Raw genomic sequence first — 18,611 nt, forward strand, 5'->3', positions numbered from 1 at the left:
GGCCCCGTGGGCACAGCTGTGATCGGAAGCAGGCAGGTGTCCCTGGAACTGATGTTCCGCGTGGCCCTCACGTCCTGCCCGTGGGTCTTGGCGGCAGGGACGGGATGGCTACCTCCATCCTCTTCCCAGGGGGACTTAGAGTCAGCAGCTCGGGCCAACCACAGAGCCCGGTCATCCCCGGGCAGACTGCTCGGTTCTTGGCTCTGGAGTTGGCCATCTTTGGGGCCACAGACACCACTTGGGGGTGTCTCCAGGGGCCCAGGGTCAAGCCGAGGTCCACAGGATTCGGCCCTCGCAGTGCTGGTGGCCACAGAAACACTCAGCGATGCTCAGTCAGCGGACAGCTTTGGGGACAGAGGGGACCTTCTGTGTCGGCTTCAGCGCCACAGGTCTGGCCACTCTGCAGGGCAGAGACAGCAGCCAGCTGTTTGTGGGGTTTCATCCTTGAGCAGTGACAAGAAGTTTCTTCTAGAACAAAGTTTCTCCGGCTTACCCAGGCTAAGGAACACTCTGCACCCGGGCGGAGGAAGGACGAGGAACCTGGACAACTTTGTTCTTAAACGGCCCCGGGTGGGAAGCTCTGGCTTCCTCGGACGCCCTGTGTCTCGAGCCCACTCCGGCCCTGGGGATCTTGTTACACGTGGACATTCGGACGTGGTCGGGCTGAGCTGGCCCGGGGTCCTGCATCTTCAGCCAGCTCCCTCCTCGGCGGTGCCGATGGCCTGGCCGCTGGGGACTCGGAGTCTGGCCCCAGGCCAGCAGCAGCAGCACCCCCGGAAGCTGCACGGAGGTGCCAGCCATCGGCTCTTCCCCAGACCGGCTGCACCTGCAGGCGCCAGAGCCCAGGTGGTTTCCGGGCACAGTGGGAGCCCTGGGTGCGCAGTGACCCTGGGGAACAGGAGGCCACACCTGGAGCAGGTCCCCACACCGTGCGCAGAGCCGTGAAGGGCGTCTAGGCCCGCGCACCCCCTGAGGACACGCCGCAGCGTCCCCAGCGCTTCGCTCGGACCACGGGCCCCTCGCCCCCTTCGCTCTCTGAGACGCGGACTCCCCGGGTCAGCTGGTGGCCGCAGTGTCTGCAGAGGGGACACCCGTCCGTCTGGCACTGCTGCTCCCATCAGACATGATCTGCTGGACGGGCGTGGTCTGGGGGCAACTCGGGTGCCGTGAGGAAGGACGCCCCCGGGAGCCCACAAGGGGAGGACGGGTGGGTGCCCCATGCAGGCCAGTCCCCGGGCCGTGGCCCCCTGTGTGGGGCAGAAACAGGAGCCAAGGTTCTGCAGTGGGCGGGGGACCCCCACTGGGGTGACCGCTGGGGGCGGGTTGCATTGGAAAGGGCGGTAGCCCTCACCTGCCCGTTCCCTGCGGGCGCAGCCACATCCTGCCGGGCGTGGCTCACGTGTGCCCAGACAGCCCCACTGACCTCCGGGGCGTGGTCGGAAACCCACTCAGCCTGTGCCGGTTGGTTCTCTTGGGACAGGGCTCTGAGCTGAGCTCCGGGTGAGCACTGGGCCGAGAGCTGGGGTGGCTGACAGCCCACGGAGGAAGCCCCACCCCTCTGGCCCCGCCCCCGTGTTTCTGGGGGTGCCGTTCACCTGCCTGGTGTTGTGGGTTCAGAGGGTGTGAGGGGGTTGGGAGGGCGAGGAGATGGAAGCCTAAGGGGCTGGTTTCTGGGCAGCAGCCCGGATGCCCCTCCCCCTCCCCTCCCTCCCCCTCCTGTGCTCTGCCACCTCCCGTCTCTTCTGGGGCTTTTCTTTCTCACTCTGCCCCCTACTGGTGCCTAGGGGGTGGCAGGGTGCCTCAGGGTAACGCGGAGGGAGGAACCAGGTCCACCCGGGGTCCAGCTGCCCCCCCTGTGCCCCAGCTCCAGTCCCCGTGGTTCCCAGAGACCTGCTGGCCTGGCCTTGCTCCAGGCTGAGCCACCGTCCGACCAGCTTCGGGTCCCCTGGGAGCCCCAGTCCTTCGGTCTGCGCGTCTCCCTCAGCTGATCTCGGACCCAGAGCCGGCAACAGGTCCTGCGAGTCTCAGCAGTTCTTTCGCTCTTTGCCAGTTGGACCTGGCCGAGAACCACCAGCAGGGGCAGCTGGGTCCTCCCGTCCTGCAGGGCGGGTCCTCCCCAGGGGGTGTGGGGGCGGCCTTCCAGGAAGGGGGGGCCCTTCCAGGAACGGGGGGGCAGCCTTCCAGGAATGGGGGGGGGCCCCTTCCAGGAACGGGGGGGGCAGCCTTCCAGGAAGGGGGGTGTGGGTGGGGGGCAGCCTTCCAGGAACGGGGGTGGGGGGCAGCCTTCCAGGAAGGGGGGGGAGGCAGCCTTCCAGGAAGGGGGGCCCCGCTCAGCCTCGTGCACCTGTCTCTGTTCCGTTTCAGCCTCACGGAGTTCTTGGACCCGTTCCAGAGGGTCATCCAGCCGGAGGAGATCTGGCTGTACAAAAACCCCCTGGTGCAGTCGGACAGCATCCCCACCCGCCTCATGTTCGTAAGTACCGCGGCTTCAGGCCAATCTGACCGTTCCCCCGAGTGTGCACCCAGTGGGTTTTCCTGTCTGCTTCTAGCCCTCTGAAGACGGCAGGCAGCCTGCGGAAGGTGAGCATCCGCTAGATTAAGCTCAGCTCCACACCTTGATGGGCGCTGCTTGGTCCTGGGGGACGGAGGCACTGCCGGGCACTGGGGGGCGAAGGGACCGGTCACCTGAGCGACTCCCAGACGCTCATAGTCAAGGAGACCACAGGCTGTGGGGCAGGGGCCTGTTCCGCCGCCTTCGGAGCTCAGCCTCCATGTGGCGAACTCAGACACCAAGGTTTGCCTGCGGTTCAGCACGTTTCTGTTTCAGCTGGTCGTCGTTGGCCACCGAGGAGGCCTGTGCGCTCAGACCCAGGGGGCGTCTCGTGCCCCTCAGCTCCTGGATAACAGGGCAGAGACCCACCAGCTGGGGGGTATTGGGGCTGTTTGACCTCCTTGCCCTGCCTGGTGACAGTTGCACCCTCGAAGACCTCACGTCCTCGGGCCAGGCACTTGGCTCATCTCTTAAGAAAGATGATCTCGTTTGGTCCCACGTGGGCTCCCAGGGAGGAAGGTCCCTGTCCGCACGCAGAGCCAGAGAGAGAAGCAAGTTGGCTCCAAGCCCCCAGCTGGGGAGAGTCAGGCATCGCGTCCGCGGGCAGCTGAGCCCGGCTCTCCGCTGTGAGCTGCCCTCAGCCTGGGAGCTGGGCTGGGCTCCTGCTGACGCTCAGCCCCTGGGCCTGGCCCTCCTGCAGCAGAGGGAAGTGGACACTTCTCCTTGTTGACAGCGATAGTGTGACGTTTGGACGGCGACTCGGGAATGTTGCGCCTCTGGAGACGGAGATGACTCGTCGGCGCCCCCGCGGAGCACCCGGGAAGTATTTGTGTCCCTGGAAGGACACCCCCTGACGGTGTGGAGAGGCTCCTGTCAAGTAGCGGTGACCCCTCCCAAGGCCCAGACCCCGCGAGCGTATTATTGTAGTTGCCGAAGAATTGCTTTTCTGCTGGACAACAAGCTGGATTTTCACAAATCTCAAAGGAGTTGAAATCAGGGTGTGACGAGGGGACACTCCCTGACACTTGAGGACTGAAACGAGACTTTTCCGTGTCGGCTGTAACAATCTTCTACGGATCCTAGAAGTAAAGGAGCCAGTGTGTGTGACTGGGTTACTCCGGGGCTTTAACGGGGGAGCGTCTCCTTGTCACCCCCCCTTCTGCAGAGAGTTCAGGGTCCATGTGAGACACTTGGCGGAGGGTGGTCCTGTGGGTCAGGGGGTCCCCGGGCTTCCTGGGGACTTCGTGTTGACGTCCAGCTGCAGATGCTACAAATATGTGGGTGCGGACACACCTGGGGTGGGCGTCTGCGTGCTCGCACTGGGGTCCGAGGGGTGGTTGGGTGACGTGACTCTGAGGGCAGGAATGTTTCAGCCACAAATACTGGTTCTGTCCACCCGACTCCTAATGGAAAAGTCAGGCTTTTCTTCCCTCAGCAGCAGTGGGTGAGTCTAACTCGTCAGCCACAAGAGGTAGCGGGTCCAGAGTAACAAGGCAGGCAGTAGCTACGTGTGTAAACCCGTGACCCAGACGTGGGAAATACTTTGTCATCACGTAAACTAGATTTGTTTTCCTGGGTTTTATTAAGAGTTTAATATGAGGCATCATTTGTTTGCTTTGGATCCTTAGAAACCTCAGGTAGTTATAGCAACATGTAATAGAACATATATTTTTAATGTGTTTTAAACATAGTTTGGTTTCTTTAGAAAGCTCAAATTTCATTATTGGAATCAATAATGAATGGTCACGGTCCCGGGGTCTCACACTTTTGGATGGAATGTTTGAACACGAACTTCCTAACCAAGGAGTGTTTGTTAAAGGCAGCTGCTGTTAACCCCGATGTTTCATTCCTGGGAAATCAGTGGTTTAGGCCTGTGTGTGTATGTGCATGTGTGTGTGAATGTATGTGTGTGCATGCAAGTGTGTCTGTGAGTGCGTATACATGTATACGTGTACACATATATGTACATGTGTACACGTATACATGTCTGCGAGTGCCTGTGTGTGTGTGCGTGCAACTGTGCATGCATGTGTGTGCATGTCTGTGAGTACGTGTTTGTGTGTGTCTGTCAGTGCATGTGTGAGCATGTGTGTGCATGTATACATGTCTGCGAGTGCTTGTTTTATGTGTGCAGTGTGTGTACATGTGCGTGTGTGGGTGAGTGTGCGCGTGTCTGTGCATGTGTGTGTGAATGTATGTGTGTGCATGCAAATGTGTCTGTGTGTGCGTGTGTGTACACGTATACATGTCTGAGAGTGCCTGTGTGTGTTTGTGTGTGTGCAACTGTGCATGCATGTGTGTGCATGTCTGTGAGTACGTGTTTGTGTGTGTCTGTGAGTGCATGTGTGTGCATGTGTGTACATGTATACATGTCTGCGAGTGCTTGTTTTGTGTGTGTGTGCAGTGTGTGTACATGTGCGTGTGTGGGTGAGTGTGCGTGTGTCTGTGCATGTGTGTGTTTAGAGGAGCTACTTGGTCAGTGTCACTAAGGACATTACCAGGTAAAGGTGGGGACGGAGCTAAGTCGGAGGGAGCGGGGCAGCGTCACCTGGAGCCCTGGCGCACACTCCTGTCTTTGGCGCCATTGCTGGGCCCTGTGGTGGGCACGTGGCCTCCGAGAGACCCCAGCTGTGCCTCTTAGCACCTCCACAGACCGGGACCAGCACCACCTCCCAGGGCCTCCGTCTCCTTATCGGTAAGAAGGACTTGACCGCACCTTCCGTCCCCTCCCGGGACGTTGAGACCCTCACATCCCAGGAAGGGCCTTGAAGAGCAGAGAGACTCAGTACGGAACCGAGAACACGACCGAGTTCCCAGCTTCAGGAGACAGCCCCCCCAAGACTCGCACGTCTCGTGGGTGACCCACGAACGGTGTTCAGTGACAGGAGGTGAATTTAAGTGCCAGCAACACTACTCTTCTGTAGGTGTCGTTATTGTTAGACCCGTTGTCCAGGTGAGGAACTGAGACTCCGGTGCAGAGGTCAAGTGTCCTGCTCGAGGTCACAGAGCCGATACGAGTCGGAGCTGGACTCGAACCCAGCTCTCCTCAGTCGGAGTCCGTTCCACGGGTTTTCTTCTGCAGAACCCCCTCCCCCGCCCGCGGAACAGCCTCCGCGAAGCCGGCCCTGCCCGGATCCTGCTCAGCGGTTCATACACATTTTCTCGATGTGCGGAGCTTTGTAGGACAATTAATTAGTAGTTTATAAAATAGTCGTTAAGCCCGGCCCTGTGGCTCACTGGCTGGAGCGTCGTCCCAGGGACTGAGAGGTCCTGGTTGGATTCCGGGTCAGGGCACGTGCCCGCATTTCAGGCTCGATCCCCAGTGGGGGGCGTGCAGGAGGCAGCCAATCGATGTTTCTCACATTGATGTTTCTATCTTTCTCCATTCCCCCTTCTCTCTAAAAGGAAAAAATCAATAAAACATTTTAAAAATACATAAAACGTTCTTCACTCCAGGACTTACCTCAGCCCCCACCTCCCCTTCGTGAGCTGGGACGGGGGCAGGGTGGTCGCTGCCGCTCAGGACCGCATCCCGGCGGCCCTGGTGGGGCTCCGGGCCCCTCGGCCGCTCTGCGCTCTGGTCTGGTGTCTGTGGGGACAGCGAGAGGGTGGACGCGTGCGAGAGCCCCTCGCACAGCAGGTGCTCACCCGGGATGGCTGCCACCGCGTTTCTGTGCCTGCAGAGGGGCCTCCTGCAGCCTCCACTCCAGAGACGAGGCACTGACTGTGTAGTGACACTTGTCTCATCGCTTCTGACTCCTGCGCGAGCGTCTGTGACACCGACACACAGCACAGAGCCGCCCCACTCGGTGCCAGTCCCGAGGTTCCCACTTACAGCTGAGTGACGTCAGATCGCTCACCTCTGTGCCTCCGTTTCCTGCCCAGTCAGTAAGGAGCCTGCTTCCCAGAGCTGCTGGAGCATCGCAGGAGTCACCACAGACCGCGGCCCCGAGGACGTGTGAGCCTCTGTCTGACGTGGGTGGCGTGTACCTTCGGCAGCCTGGTGCTCGGCGGGTGGCGGCTGGGACGGTGCAGCTGTTCCCGCGGCAGCGAGTGGCTGCTGACCCCCGTTCTGGTCTCTCCCGCCCCGGTTCATCAGCCTGGTCATTCAGTCTTTCTACACGGGGCTCACACCCGGGATTCCCAAACCTTTTCTTAAGCCATGAGAACATTAACCTAAGTGAAAACAATACTGGGGGGATCTTGCCGGCCCTGTTCAGCCTCCATCTCCCCGCTGTTTGGAGACAGGAGGAAGCCCCCCCCCCGTGTTTCAGGGCCCCCGTCCCCTCCTCCATGGCTCCAGCATCAGCACGGCGGCCTCTGAAGGCGCCGGGCGCCCCTGTGGGAGCGGGAGCCTGGGGCAGGACTGCTGAGGTCGGGGTGCCGCTCCCTCGCTCTCCGTCCCCTTCACTCGGTGCCGAGAGCGTTTGTCCCAGGAAGAGGTCGCTTTCCCAACGTGTGGACTTCTGGGCTTCATCTCGCCATCCCAACGTCAAGTAGAAACAGTTGGGAGAAGGGCAGGTGGCAGATGTGTCTTCTGCCTGGTCTGAGGACAGCAGTGCCCGAGGAGACGGCGGTGCGCCCGGTAGGCAGGAAGGAGACCGGAGTCCACGCGCCGCCCGGAGGAGCCGCACGCGTGCCGGGTGCTGTGGCTGCGTCTCTCCTGCCTGGGCGCTTGGCTCTGCTCCCAAAGTTCAGCCGGCGGGTGGGGGTGGGATCCAGTTAGGAGCCATTGAGCCACGAGCCTGGAGCCACCGGGCGGCCACGGGCTGTTCCGGCTCCCACGGCGAGGCCCGGAGCAGTGGGTGCCGGGTGGTGCCCTCGTCTCTGGTCCGCTTGGCAACTCCCGCCCCATCCTGAGCCTCTGGGGGAATCTTCCCAACTCACACTTCTGCTGCGGTTTGAGTTCTACCGACAGCAGAGCACGTTGCCCAGGACGGTCTTGTAGGTTTCCGTGTTCTCGTGTCCAAGGCTCGCCGGGGGCGGGTTCGGGGCGTGTTCACTTCCCTGGGCTCCCGTCTCCTGGGCCTGTCAGCAGCAGAAACTGGGAGCCAGGTGCTTCCTCGACCTGGGCCGGAGCTTTGGACTTAGTGCCGCGGGCTTCAGTCGCCACGGTTGACACCCTGACGGTGTCGAGTCAGACGTGGACGCAGGGTTGCTCCTTCGCTGGTACCGGTATCATCTGCGATGGAGGTTTCAGACCTGCCCTGTGAGCCTGTGGAGGGACTCGGCCCCTCGCGTCGCCCCCGGGAAGATGCTCTGCGTGTCGGCTTCGTCTCCGAGTCTCTTCCGGCAGCTGCCCTTCGACTGGGCCACCTTCTTCTGAACACCCTCCAGGGCACAAGACTCGCTACCGGATGTTCACTCAGCTACTCAGCCAGGGCCACAGCCGACCGGAGGCGCAGCTGCCGCCGTGGTCCGAAAGGAACCAGTGGGTTCGCGTGTCTCAGGACCTGTCTCTGCAGACAGTTCCCTGAGCGGGTCCGCGGGATGCTCTGAGCTCGCTCTGCCGGTCGTAAGCGTGCGGATAACGTCCGTGCGGATGAGCTCCGTCCTACAGAAGCATCTCCTGGCCATGCCCCTCTCCAGAAGGAGCGTTGCCCTCGGGCACATGCTGGGACGTCTTCATCACAGCTCCGCCCCTCCCGCCACGGACCGCGGGGCCAGCTGTGCATTGGAGAGGGTCGTCCCTTTGGTAGTTATCGTGACGTGTTGTAACCCCGAGGAAGTGACGTGAATGTCTTTTCCTTGGCTGTCGAATGTCGCAAACACCTTCCTACCTGTGGGGCGCCGGGCAGAGACCTGGTGTGGGGGCAGGACACCGGGTCTGCAGAGCCGGGCCTCATCCCGCACCGGCGGTGTGTCCTGTCACCGTGGTGCCCCAAGCCCGGCGCTCACGGGGCCGTGGCAGGGGTTTAACAGGCTCCGCCCCTGGTGGCCCCGAGCAGAGTTCCTGCCCCAGCGCGGGCTCTGTGGTGAGGCTCACCCCTGCACCCCAGCTCGGTGCCTGGGCCCAGGAAAGAGGGGTCGGAGGGGAGGAAGAGAAGAATGTCCAGCAAAGTGCCGGCTTCTGCTTTGCCGAGGAAACAAATGTTCAAGAAAAGAACCAGAGGGAACGGACTGATGGACGCTGAGCAAGTCCCAGAGGCCCCGTGATGCCGGACAGCTGGGGCGGCGGGTCCCCCGCCCGCTGAGGGGGGGCGCGAGGGGCTTCCTGGCAAAAATGAGTCATCACAAATTATAGACTTTTCTGTTTAAAAAAAGCACCACTTTAAACATGGCTCCCGGCAATCGCAAATCAATTATAACCTGCAGCCAGACGTCAGTTTTCCAGGTTGCGGGGTCTCTCGGCGTAGATACGAACCCTCCTCTGTGTGGGCTGGGAGTCAGCCAGCGAGTGTGAATGACGCTGACGGGCTCACGGCCGCTCGGCGAGCTCACGGGGTCTCTGTTCTCTCCCAGGCCATTTCCTTCCTCACGCCCCTGGCCGTGATCTGTGTGGTGAAAATCATCCGGCGGACGGACAGGACGGAGGTCAAGGAAGCCTTCCTGGGTGAGCCCCACAGATCTTGTTTCAGGGAAGGGCCGACGGAACTAGATCACTGGGTGTAAGCAGATCTGTTGCACCGACTGATTTTTCTCTGGGTGGAGCTGGGGGGGGACAGGGCTCTGGTCCTCAGAAGCTCTGGAGGGGAAGGGAGGCCCCTGGGCAGCCCGCCGCTGTCCTTGGTGCTGAAGGCCACTCCACGTCCAGTTGGAGGTCTGTGCTTCCCGGCAGCAGGGCGTGTCTGGGCAGCAAAGAAAGCGAGTCCGCAGTTGGTCACCACCCACGGGCAGGTCAGAATCAGACGGCCACAGGCCACGGGCCACGGGGCCAGCCACCAAGGCCGGTGCCCGAGGGACAGGAGCAGGGCCTGCAGGACCGGCCTTGGCTGGGCTGTCTGGGTGCAGAGAACCGTCCCTCTGAGGTCAGCTCAGAGCAGTCGGGTTAGTTACAGGGCTACACAAGCACCCCACAGACGTCAAGGGCGGGGGGACACGGAAGAGCCTCGCAGGGACTGGAGTCAGGGAGCTGGGCGGGAGGGGCGGAGACGCCCACCCATGGCTGCTCCTCCTGTAACACGCCGTCCCCCTCGCTCCTGTCTGGACATCACCTCTGCTGCCCGCGCCTTTGGTGTGAGGCTCGGCCGAGGTCTCCTGCCCACGTGCACCTCCAGTCCTGCCTCCAGGTGTGCTGTCCCCACAGCCCAGGCTCCCAGACAGGGGCTCTGCCTCCTCTCGTTTCTCAAGCCTGGCCACAAAGTCAGGGGCTCTGGCCAGCGGCCCCCCTCTGCCGGGGGAGTCCCCCAGGCTGCTGCTCTGTGGCTTCAGGTTCGATGGTCACATGGTCAGTGTCCACGGCTGGTGGAGGAAAGGTCGGGTGTTTCCGAGGGCATCGGGGCCCCTCCCGCACGTGGCCCGGGCAGCTGGGGCTGTTCGGACAGGCAGCTCTGTGTCCCGGAACGTCCTGTTGGGTGCCCCCCAGCGGACCTGGAAGTCCCTTCGCCTCTCATTTCTTCTGGTCCCTCCTCGGGCCCGATACCAAGACGTGACGGTGGGCACGACCTCACGGTAGCCGACTGCCGGCTTCTGAAGTCTGGCTGCGGCTACAGCTCACCCACACTCTCTCTGGACTTTCCCATCCGCAGCTGAACCTTCCTCAGCATTTCGCAGTCGCCCCTGAATCGCTGCCTCCTGCGCGTGAACAGAGGAGGTGGGACGTCTGTTTGCCCGAGGGAACGAGAGCCGGCCCTGCAGAAATCAGGGACAGCCTTGGGGTGTACTCACTTTAAAAATCATTTAGGAAGCCTCAGAAATCGGGGTGCAGGAGTGAGCTTAGAAAAGCAAGGATAGCCCTGGCCGGTTTGGCTCAGCGGTTAGAGCGTCGGCCTGCGGTCCGGAGAGACCCGGGTTCGGTTCCCGCTAAGGGCATGTACCTCGGTTGCAGTTTGTCCCCGGCCCTGGTTGGTCGTGCGGGTGGCAGCCACTCGATGTGTCCCTTTCACATCGATGTTTCCCTCTCTCTCTCTCTTCCTCTCTCTCCCTCCCACTCTGTCTGTACAAAAAAATGGAAAAATATCCTTGGGTGAGGATAAAAAAAAAAAAAAAAAGCAAGGACAGAGGAGGAGGTGTCACCTGGGCTTCAGGGCCCTCTCCGTCGGGGTTCAGTGCTCGGGCCCTTCACACAGCCTCTTCCCCAGACCCGGGCCCAGGGCTCCCGTCTCCGCACGTCCACAGCGGCCACCTTTGTGCGTGGCTCTTGGACAAGGGGAGTGAGGCGAGGCGCACCCCGCGTCGGGCTTCCGGGGACGCTGGCCGAGGACAGAGAGCCCGTTGGGGAAGGAGGTGCTGACTGCACAGCAGGACAGGGGCCCTCTGAGCCTCCGGGGTGCTCGTCGAGCAGTGGTGTCCCCTGTACAGGCCGCTTGCCGGCAAACCCACAGGGCACGTGGCTTTGAAGATTGTTGGACAGTCTGTGTTGCCTCTGACCCCTCTCGAGCCCGCGGTGCTGGGTGGAGCCGCAAACAGACCAGACCACAGGCCCTCCTGGGAGGGTCCCGCCGGCCTGCTGCCCCTGGAGGCCCCAGGTGCCCTGGGCTGTGCTGTTCAGATGGAAATGGTGACTGGTGCAGTCTGCGTCCGGATGCCCAGGGACGTCCACCCTCAGTACGGTCACTGTAGACCTCACTCCGGTCTGTGTCCTCCAGGCTCGGGGTTGGGGAGACATACCAGCCGTCCGTGGCTGGACCACAGGCACGTTTTCTGGCTCAGCTGCTTGATCTTGTCAGGGCCTCTCTGAGCCGCAATGAGCCCAGCCTGTGGAGCGGGGGCCGTGGTGTCCTGGGCGGTGTGGGATCCGGAGGTTCCCCCAGGGCCTCGGGAGGTCAGACAGTGAAGCTTGTTCCTGAGATCTTCTCGGTGCCGAAGGCCATGCCAGGGCCAGGAAGAGAGGGGGTGTGACCCCACTGGAGACGCAGTGAGCCCCCGGACCAGCCCTGGCCGGGGAGACCCCAGGGCTGTGAGCTCGAGAGAGAAGAAAGGGTCTGTGCCTGCAGAGCGTCGTCAGGGCTTCTCTGTGGTTTGGATTCAGTTTCTGCCCATTGCAGTTCCGTGGAGCCGACTCGGCTCGCTCTCCACCTGTGGCCGTGGCCGTGGCCGTGGCCGTCCCTCCTCCACGGCCACACCGAGATGTCAGTGTCCCCATCTCACACTTAGGTGATACGTTTCCCCTTGACAAAGGTGTTCATGTGACTGTCCTCCCGTTTCCTCTGCTCCTGCGTCTGGTGAGAAGCGGTCGGTTTTCCATTGAGCAGACACAGCTCCTGTCCCCTCCCAGCCGGTGGCCCCTGGGAATAGTGCTGCACGAACACGGGTGTGTGCGCTCTGCCCATCAGCGTTGTGGGTTCGTCAGACACATTCCCAGAAGTGGGATTCCTGGGTCGTACTGTTTCCTTTTCAAGTTTTTTTTCCTTTATTGATTTTTTTTCCCCTTGATTGATTTTTTTTTTTTTAGATAGGAAAGGAGAGAGAGAGAGAGAGAGAGAGAGATGGCAACATTGACGAGAGAGAACATCGACTGGCCGCCTCCTGCACGCCCCCCACTGGGGATCAGGCCCACACCCTGGGCATGTGCCCTGACCAGGAATCAGACCGGCGATCCCTTGGTGCAGGTCGACACTCAACCACGGAGCCACACCGGCCGGGCCCTTTTTAAGTTTTTGCGGAATCTCCACAGTTTTCCACAGAGGCTGCACCCGTCCGCATTCCCATGAACAGCACGCGAGAGTCCCCTCCTCTCCGCGTCCTCACCCGCACGAGTGTGTGGACTTCCTGGTGACGCATGAGGTGCACGCGGCTCCGCTGTGAAAACAGGAAATCTGACCTTTGGCGACAGCAGCCATGGACCCGGAGGATGTTATGCTCCGTGAAATAAGCCCGTTAGAGAAAGACAAACAACGTATACTTTCACTTACATGTGGAATCTAATGAACAAAATAAAATAGAAACAGAGATGGACTGACAGCTGTCGGGGGAGGGGGTTGGGTGGCCGGTGCAGCAGGTGGAGGGATTGATCAGAGAATAAATAAAACTCACAGACAGACGATAGGAAGGTAGAGGGCGGGGGGGGGGGGGGCAGGTAGAAGTGGGTAAAGGGGGTAAATGGTGATGGACAGAAACTAGATTTGGGGTGGCGATCACACAATATACAGAGGATGTGGTTTAGAATTGCACCCTTGAAACCTACATAATGTTATTAGCCAATGTCACCCCAACGTTCAACAAAGCACAGAACGGGCATCGGAGGCTCCACGGTGGTGCGGCCGTCACGCCTCCTGGCGAGGTGGGAGGTCCCTGCGGGAGCGGCATGTGGGTGATCTGTGCGTCGTCCGCCAGAGCCCCTCCGAGCTGCGTGGAGAGAGCCCCACACGTGCGTTTCAGTCACGGTTTCCGGACACGCCTGCTGCCTTGTGCCCACCTTCCCGACCCCGCGAGGTCACGGGGTCCGGCCTGCTCAGCACTGAGCCGCTTGGCCACACGTGGGCCGCTGTGGGCCGGGGCCGGTCAGCGAGATGGTTGCCGCTCAGGGTGGTTCCAGCGGCCGCTCGGGCGGGACTCATGTCTGAGAACTGCCAGAGGACACAAGAAAGTTCATGCTTCTTGTTCCGCAAAAGAAATTCTACTCGGTGCCGTCCCGTGCGCACCGGCCAGCGCGCGGCAGATGGCTCCTCAACGTGTGATCGTTTCGGGAGGGGAGAGCACACGTCACGTCACGGGACCTGGTTTGTCAGCCGCTCGCTCTCCAGAGTCCTGCCCAGTGTCCTTCACCCTGGCCGCCCACACGCCCGCTGCTTTTAACCGGGTCGGCGCGGATTTGCGCGGCCACGCGTGGAGGAGCGGGCGAGGCCGGGTGCTGGGGGCGGTTTCGGTCTGAGGCCCGTTGGTCACTGTTCTGTCTGCTTCTTCTGTAGCCGTGTCCCTGGCCCTGGCCCTGAACGGAGTCTGCACGAACACGATTAAGCTGATAGTCGGAAGGTGAGTCCCAGCGAGACAGACGGTGATGTGCGCTCGGGTCGTGCGTGCGGGGACCGTGGCCGAGGGAACTGCACGAGGCAGATGCAGGCGCGTCCGCCTTTCCCTTCACTTGTCGCCTTTCGGGTTCTGTCCTCAGCACAGACCGTCTCCTCCGAATTCCCGACTCTCCGAAGGGGGAGATCAGTAGGAGAGAAGGCCCCCAACTGCCTTCTCATGGGCCGAGGCCGATGCTGCTTCCCGGGGCTCGGCTGTCCGCGGGGGCCCCTCCCCAGGGAGATCACTTATTGTTCTCTTCGGGGCACGATCTGCATTTGAGTTGGGGCTGAAAGCACGTTCCGGGGAAATGATTTCTCCCCTTCTCCCCGACGGCTCGGGGGGAGCTGGTCTCTGCTGGTCTCAGGCCTGACTCGAGAGCTGACGGGCCAGGTCACCTCCCCTCGGAACCTCAGCATGAACTGGGTGCGACGTGGGGGCAGGGTGCGGGCCAGGCCCCAGAGCAGAGGAGGCATCGGAACCGTCAGCCGTGACCGGGGCTCCGTGTCCTCCGGCAGGGCCGGCGTAGGGGGCTGCGGCCCAGACGAGAGGCCGATCCTCAGGCCTGTCTGCTCTGAGATTTCGGTTCAGTAGGTGGACATCACACTTGCATCTCTGATAGATTGCTCACATTGATTGTCGACGTTATAGATACTGGTTATTTTAGCACCTTGATCCCAGAGCTGGGGACCAGTGGTCGGTGTGTGAACTGGGACCAGTTTGGGCAGAACAGGGGCCCTGTGCCCCCAGCCCTGCGGGTCCTGGCCCGCAGTGGGCACGTGTGGAAGTCCTCACTCGAGCGAGGCACAGAGTACGGGCGCAGTGTGTGGGTGCGAGGACCCCACTGCGGGGCTCAGAGCTGGTCTTTGCCCCTCACTGGCTGTGTGACCTTGTGTGACCTTGGCAGGGCTGTGACTTTGAAGCCTTCCTTTTGGGACCTGTGGAGTGAACGCAGGCCCAGGTGTGCCCCGGGGCACGTGTGGGGTGCTCAGCACCGTGTCCGGTCCCCAGTCCTCAAGGTGGCCGGACTGCGGCAGCAGGCTGGCCCCACGCCCCTCGAGTGCCCCCCAAGTGCCCCCCACAGCACCGGGTGACCATGTGCTCAGCGCATGGAGCGGGGCGTCGGGTCCTCTCGGTGAGGGTAGCTGAGACCTGCTCCCTGAGGACGGGCGCTGGCCACAGTCACGACCAGGGGACCTGAGCCGCCTGGAGTCCTGGCCGCTGCACGCAGACCCCGAACGGCAGGGCCTGGACTCCACCAGGCCGAGCTCAGGGCCCTCATGCCAGCCGTCCACCCTCAGACCTCACCTCTGTAGGTGCCGACCCCCCCTTGCAGATGAGGAAACAGGTCCCCGCGGTCAGCGCACTAGCGGGTGGCGGGGCGGGTTCCCAGCTCAGTGTCTCCGACCTGAAGTCGACCTTGTCCGAGACCCTCGTGTCGGGACCCCGGGGCGAGCTCGGTGTTGGGGGCGGGAGCAGGGGCCGCGGGCGGGCAGCTCGGGCTCGGCGGTCATGGCAGCGTCTACATGACCGTGTCCGTGGTGTCTTTTGTAGACCTCGTCCCGATTTCTTTTACCGCTGCTTTCCAGATGGGGTGATGAACTCGGAGATGCAGTGCACGGGGGACCCCGACCTGGTGTCCGAGGGCCGCAAAAGCTTCCCCAGCATCCACTCCTCCTGTAAGTTCCGCTGGCCTCCTGGGCTCGCGCTGGGTGGCCAGGCAGTGGGGAGGTGTCGGGGCCTGGCTGCCCCAGCTCATCTTTCTTCGTGCGGGGGTTCACTGACAAACAGGGTCTTCAGCTGGAGGGAAAAGCCTGTGGCCGAGGCTCTGGCCTTGACAGAGCATCGGATGTGCTGCTTCTGCGGCTCGTCAGACACCTGCCTGGTCAGAGACCAGGAACTGAGCGAGCACAGAGCCCTGCTCACAGGGACCTCCTGCCTCTCCGTCCGTGTTCGCTCTCGTTGCTCCTTCAGAGACGGTGCTCGGCGTGCGTGTGCATGTGTGTATGTATGCATACGTGTGTGCATGTGTTCCTATGTGCATGCATGTGTGCACGTGTGTGTGTGTGTGTACCAGTTACATGTATACATACATACATGCACACAGTTTATATGTACAGTCAGATTACGAACATCCAACCTGGGACCAGCTGTGAGGCCACACTAAATACTGTGAGTTAGCTGCAGTGTGGGGTGGTGGAGAGAGCAGGTCTCCGAGGTGTGAACCCTGTGACTTGACCCTCTGCACCTCCATTCCTGCTGGGCAGCGGGGACAGCGACACCTCCGCTCCTGGCTGGGGTGAGGGTTGGAACAGGTGATGACCATCACCGGCATTTCTGGAGTGTCGGCCAAACCCACATGGGCAGGTGCATCCCCTTGTCTAGTCCCCTCAGTGTGTGCGAAGTACTTCGTGTAGTGCCCCGTGGACAGCGGTCATCCCTGTTACTGTGACCAGAGCCGAGGTTCCCGGAGGACCCTGCTCGTTCCTTCCGTCAGTGTTTCTGAAGGACTTTGGTGCCAGGCACTGGGCCGGGCTGGGGACTCAGGTAAATAAGACTCAGTGCACGTCCTGGGCGTCCGCGGGCTGTGCAGACGGCATTTACGTTGATGATTCTGGGAGTCAGAAGACCCAGAGCCACAGGTGACCGCTTGGGGGAGGACAGGCTGCTCTCATGACTGAAGCCCTGATCCCCAGAGACAGGTCATTTGTACATGTGGCCTGTTCCCTGACCGTTTTGTCCTCCGTACCTAATGGATGGTAGTGGCTGGGCCGAGGGATTTTGTAGGCCCTTTCCTGCCAAGTGGACGGTTTGCCCCAAGCCGTTGGGGACCAGGGCTTGTCACAAGATTCAGGTGCCAGGCCCCCAAGCGACGTGTGTCAACCTGCACAGCAGCCTGACCCGGCCACCTTGTCCCCACTGTACACACAAGGACACGAGGCTCAGCCAGGCTCTGAGCTCCAAGGACACTGGACTGACGCCCACGCAGCCTCTAACAGGACAGCATCTTGGGGCTTTTGGTGATTAAATACAAGGAAGTATTTATAGTGCGTGTTCGTTTCAATACATAACTCACTTTCTCCTCGTTTGTTGAAAACCGTCGACGGTTGAGAGGTGGCCCCAAAAGATGCCGGAGACGGAATCTCTGTCCCCCTGTGCCTGCGTTGGCATTGTGAGCGGTCCCGGGAAGAGCACCCCCTGGGCTCAGCTCCCACCAGCTGTCCGTCTCTGTCCTCGGGGTCACTCGGGGTCCCTGTTGTTCTAGGGCACCTGCTGTCCCCCCAGACTCGGTGCTGAGCTCTAGGAGCCCTGGCCAACGTGGCTCGGCTGGGCGTCGTCGGGCACGGAAAGGTCGCCAGTTCGATCCCCAGTCAGGGCACGTGCCCGGGTTTCGGGCTTGGTCCCTGGCAGGGGCCGTGCAGGAGGCAGCCGACGGATGTTTCTCTCTCACATCGATGGTTCTCTCTCTCAATTAAAAGTGGTTTGAAGTGAAACCCTATGGGGACACCTTAGTCCTGGCTTCCGCATGGCTGGCAAAGGACGCAGCACAGCTCAGCTTGAACTTGGGGGGCAAATCGCTCTCGGGGGGACTGCTGGACGCGGAGATTCGAGGGCAGGCCCCAGAGGGCTTATTTCAGACCCCGTCTTCCTCGTGGGTCAGTCTCTTCGTCTGACCGGGCTGCCTGTCAGGCCGATGCCCGTCCGTTCTGGGACACACTTTCTGACAAAGGCTCTTACCTTGTGCTTAAGATGCTACTTGAGATGCTACAAATTGTTCCTGTCATTTGGCTCAGCAGGTAGAGCGTCAGCCCTCAGGCTGAAGGGTCTCGGGTTCGATTCCTAGTCAAGGGCACGCACCTCAGTTGCAGGTCCGATCCCCGGCCCTGGTTGGGGTTGTGCAGGAGGCAACCAGCTGATGTGTCTCTCTCACGTGGATGTTTCTCTCTCCCTCCCTCCCTCCCTCCACCATCTAAAAATCAATGGAAAAATATCCTCGGGTGAGGATTAAAAATAAACAAATTAAAATGTTTTAAATTGTTAACACTTGGCAGACACGGTGTCCTACCTACACTCTAGGCTTTGATGGTGGTGTTTCCATCTGCTGTCTGTCTTTTTTTTAATGACAGACCAGTGATGACCGCGCAGGGAGCACTCTCGGGTTCGCACGGAGCTAGTCGGACGCTGCATGGTCGGTGTGACTGTCCCCTGGGGGAGGTGGTGGACCTCGCGGGGGTCCTCAGGGGACTCCCACTTTGATAAATTTTCACCCTTCAGTCAGTTCATTTTGGAGGACGGAGTTGAGCGAGTGGCCATGGTGTTCGGGGCGAGTCCGATGAGACGAGTTCCCGTTGGGAAGACACGGCTTTCGCTCTGTTTGCCGATAGCTGGAGGCCGGAAGGTGCCGTGTCCACGCGCCACCCCGGAGGCTGGTGTCCTCTGAACGTGAGAACAGCATTGGTTTGTTCTTTAAACAAGATGCCGTTCTCGATCCGCCGTGAGAAGTGGGGCTGCGCTCCCCGGAGTGGTCACGTGGCAGACGGGCCACAGACAGCCCCGTGGTGGCCTCGTTGGACTTGCTCCGCCGGAAGCCCCGGCCACCTTGATGGGGAGCAGACCAGGACCTCAGAGAGAGGGCCCTCCTTCCGACGGTGTTCGGGAAGCCGGGGACTTGAGGTGGAGAAAGCGGATGTAGCTTTAAAGCAGGACATGCAAAGGGAGTCTAGTCTCTCACGTGGTTCACTCTCAGCTGTTGACTGTGTATCGATCCCCCTCCAGAGAGAGGATGGAGTCCAGAGGAAAACAGAGAAAAATCATTAGCACTGGTCAAGCCACTGAGAACAGCTTTCCTGTAAGATGGTGGGAATCACACTGTTGTCCACAGGTCGTCTGACACCACGTGGGCCAGATCCGTGGCTGCTTGTTTTGTAAATAAGGTTTTATTAGCACCGAGAAA

The 18,611-nt window shown here is 61.0% G+C and overlaps 1 protein-coding gene across 1 annotated transcript in view; it reads left to right on the forward strand.

The window, feature by feature from the left end:
- Window positions 1-18,611, forward strand: part of PLPP4 (phospholipid phosphatase 4) — a 70,239-nt gene that overhangs the window by 19,524 nt on the left and 32,104 nt on the right. Inside the window, exons 2-5 of the mRNA XM_036265577.1 lie at window positions 2,365-2,473; window positions 9,014-9,104; window positions 13,561-13,624; window positions 15,212-15,336. Coding sequence (XP_036121470.1) covers window positions 2,365-2,473; window positions 9,014-9,104; window positions 13,561-13,624; window positions 15,212-15,336 — 389 coding nt within the window. The remainder of the gene's footprint in view (window positions 1-2,364; window positions 2,474-9,013; window positions 9,105-13,560; window positions 13,625-15,211; window positions 15,337-18,611) is intronic.

Source organism: Molossus molossus, unplaced genomic scaffold (genome assembly GCF_014108415.1).
Source record: "Molossus molossus isolate mMolMol1 unplaced genomic scaffold, mMolMol1.p scaffold_m16_p_17, whole genome shotgun sequence".
NCBI lineage: Eukaryota > Metazoa > Chordata > Mammalia > Chiroptera > Molossidae > Molossus > Molossus molossus.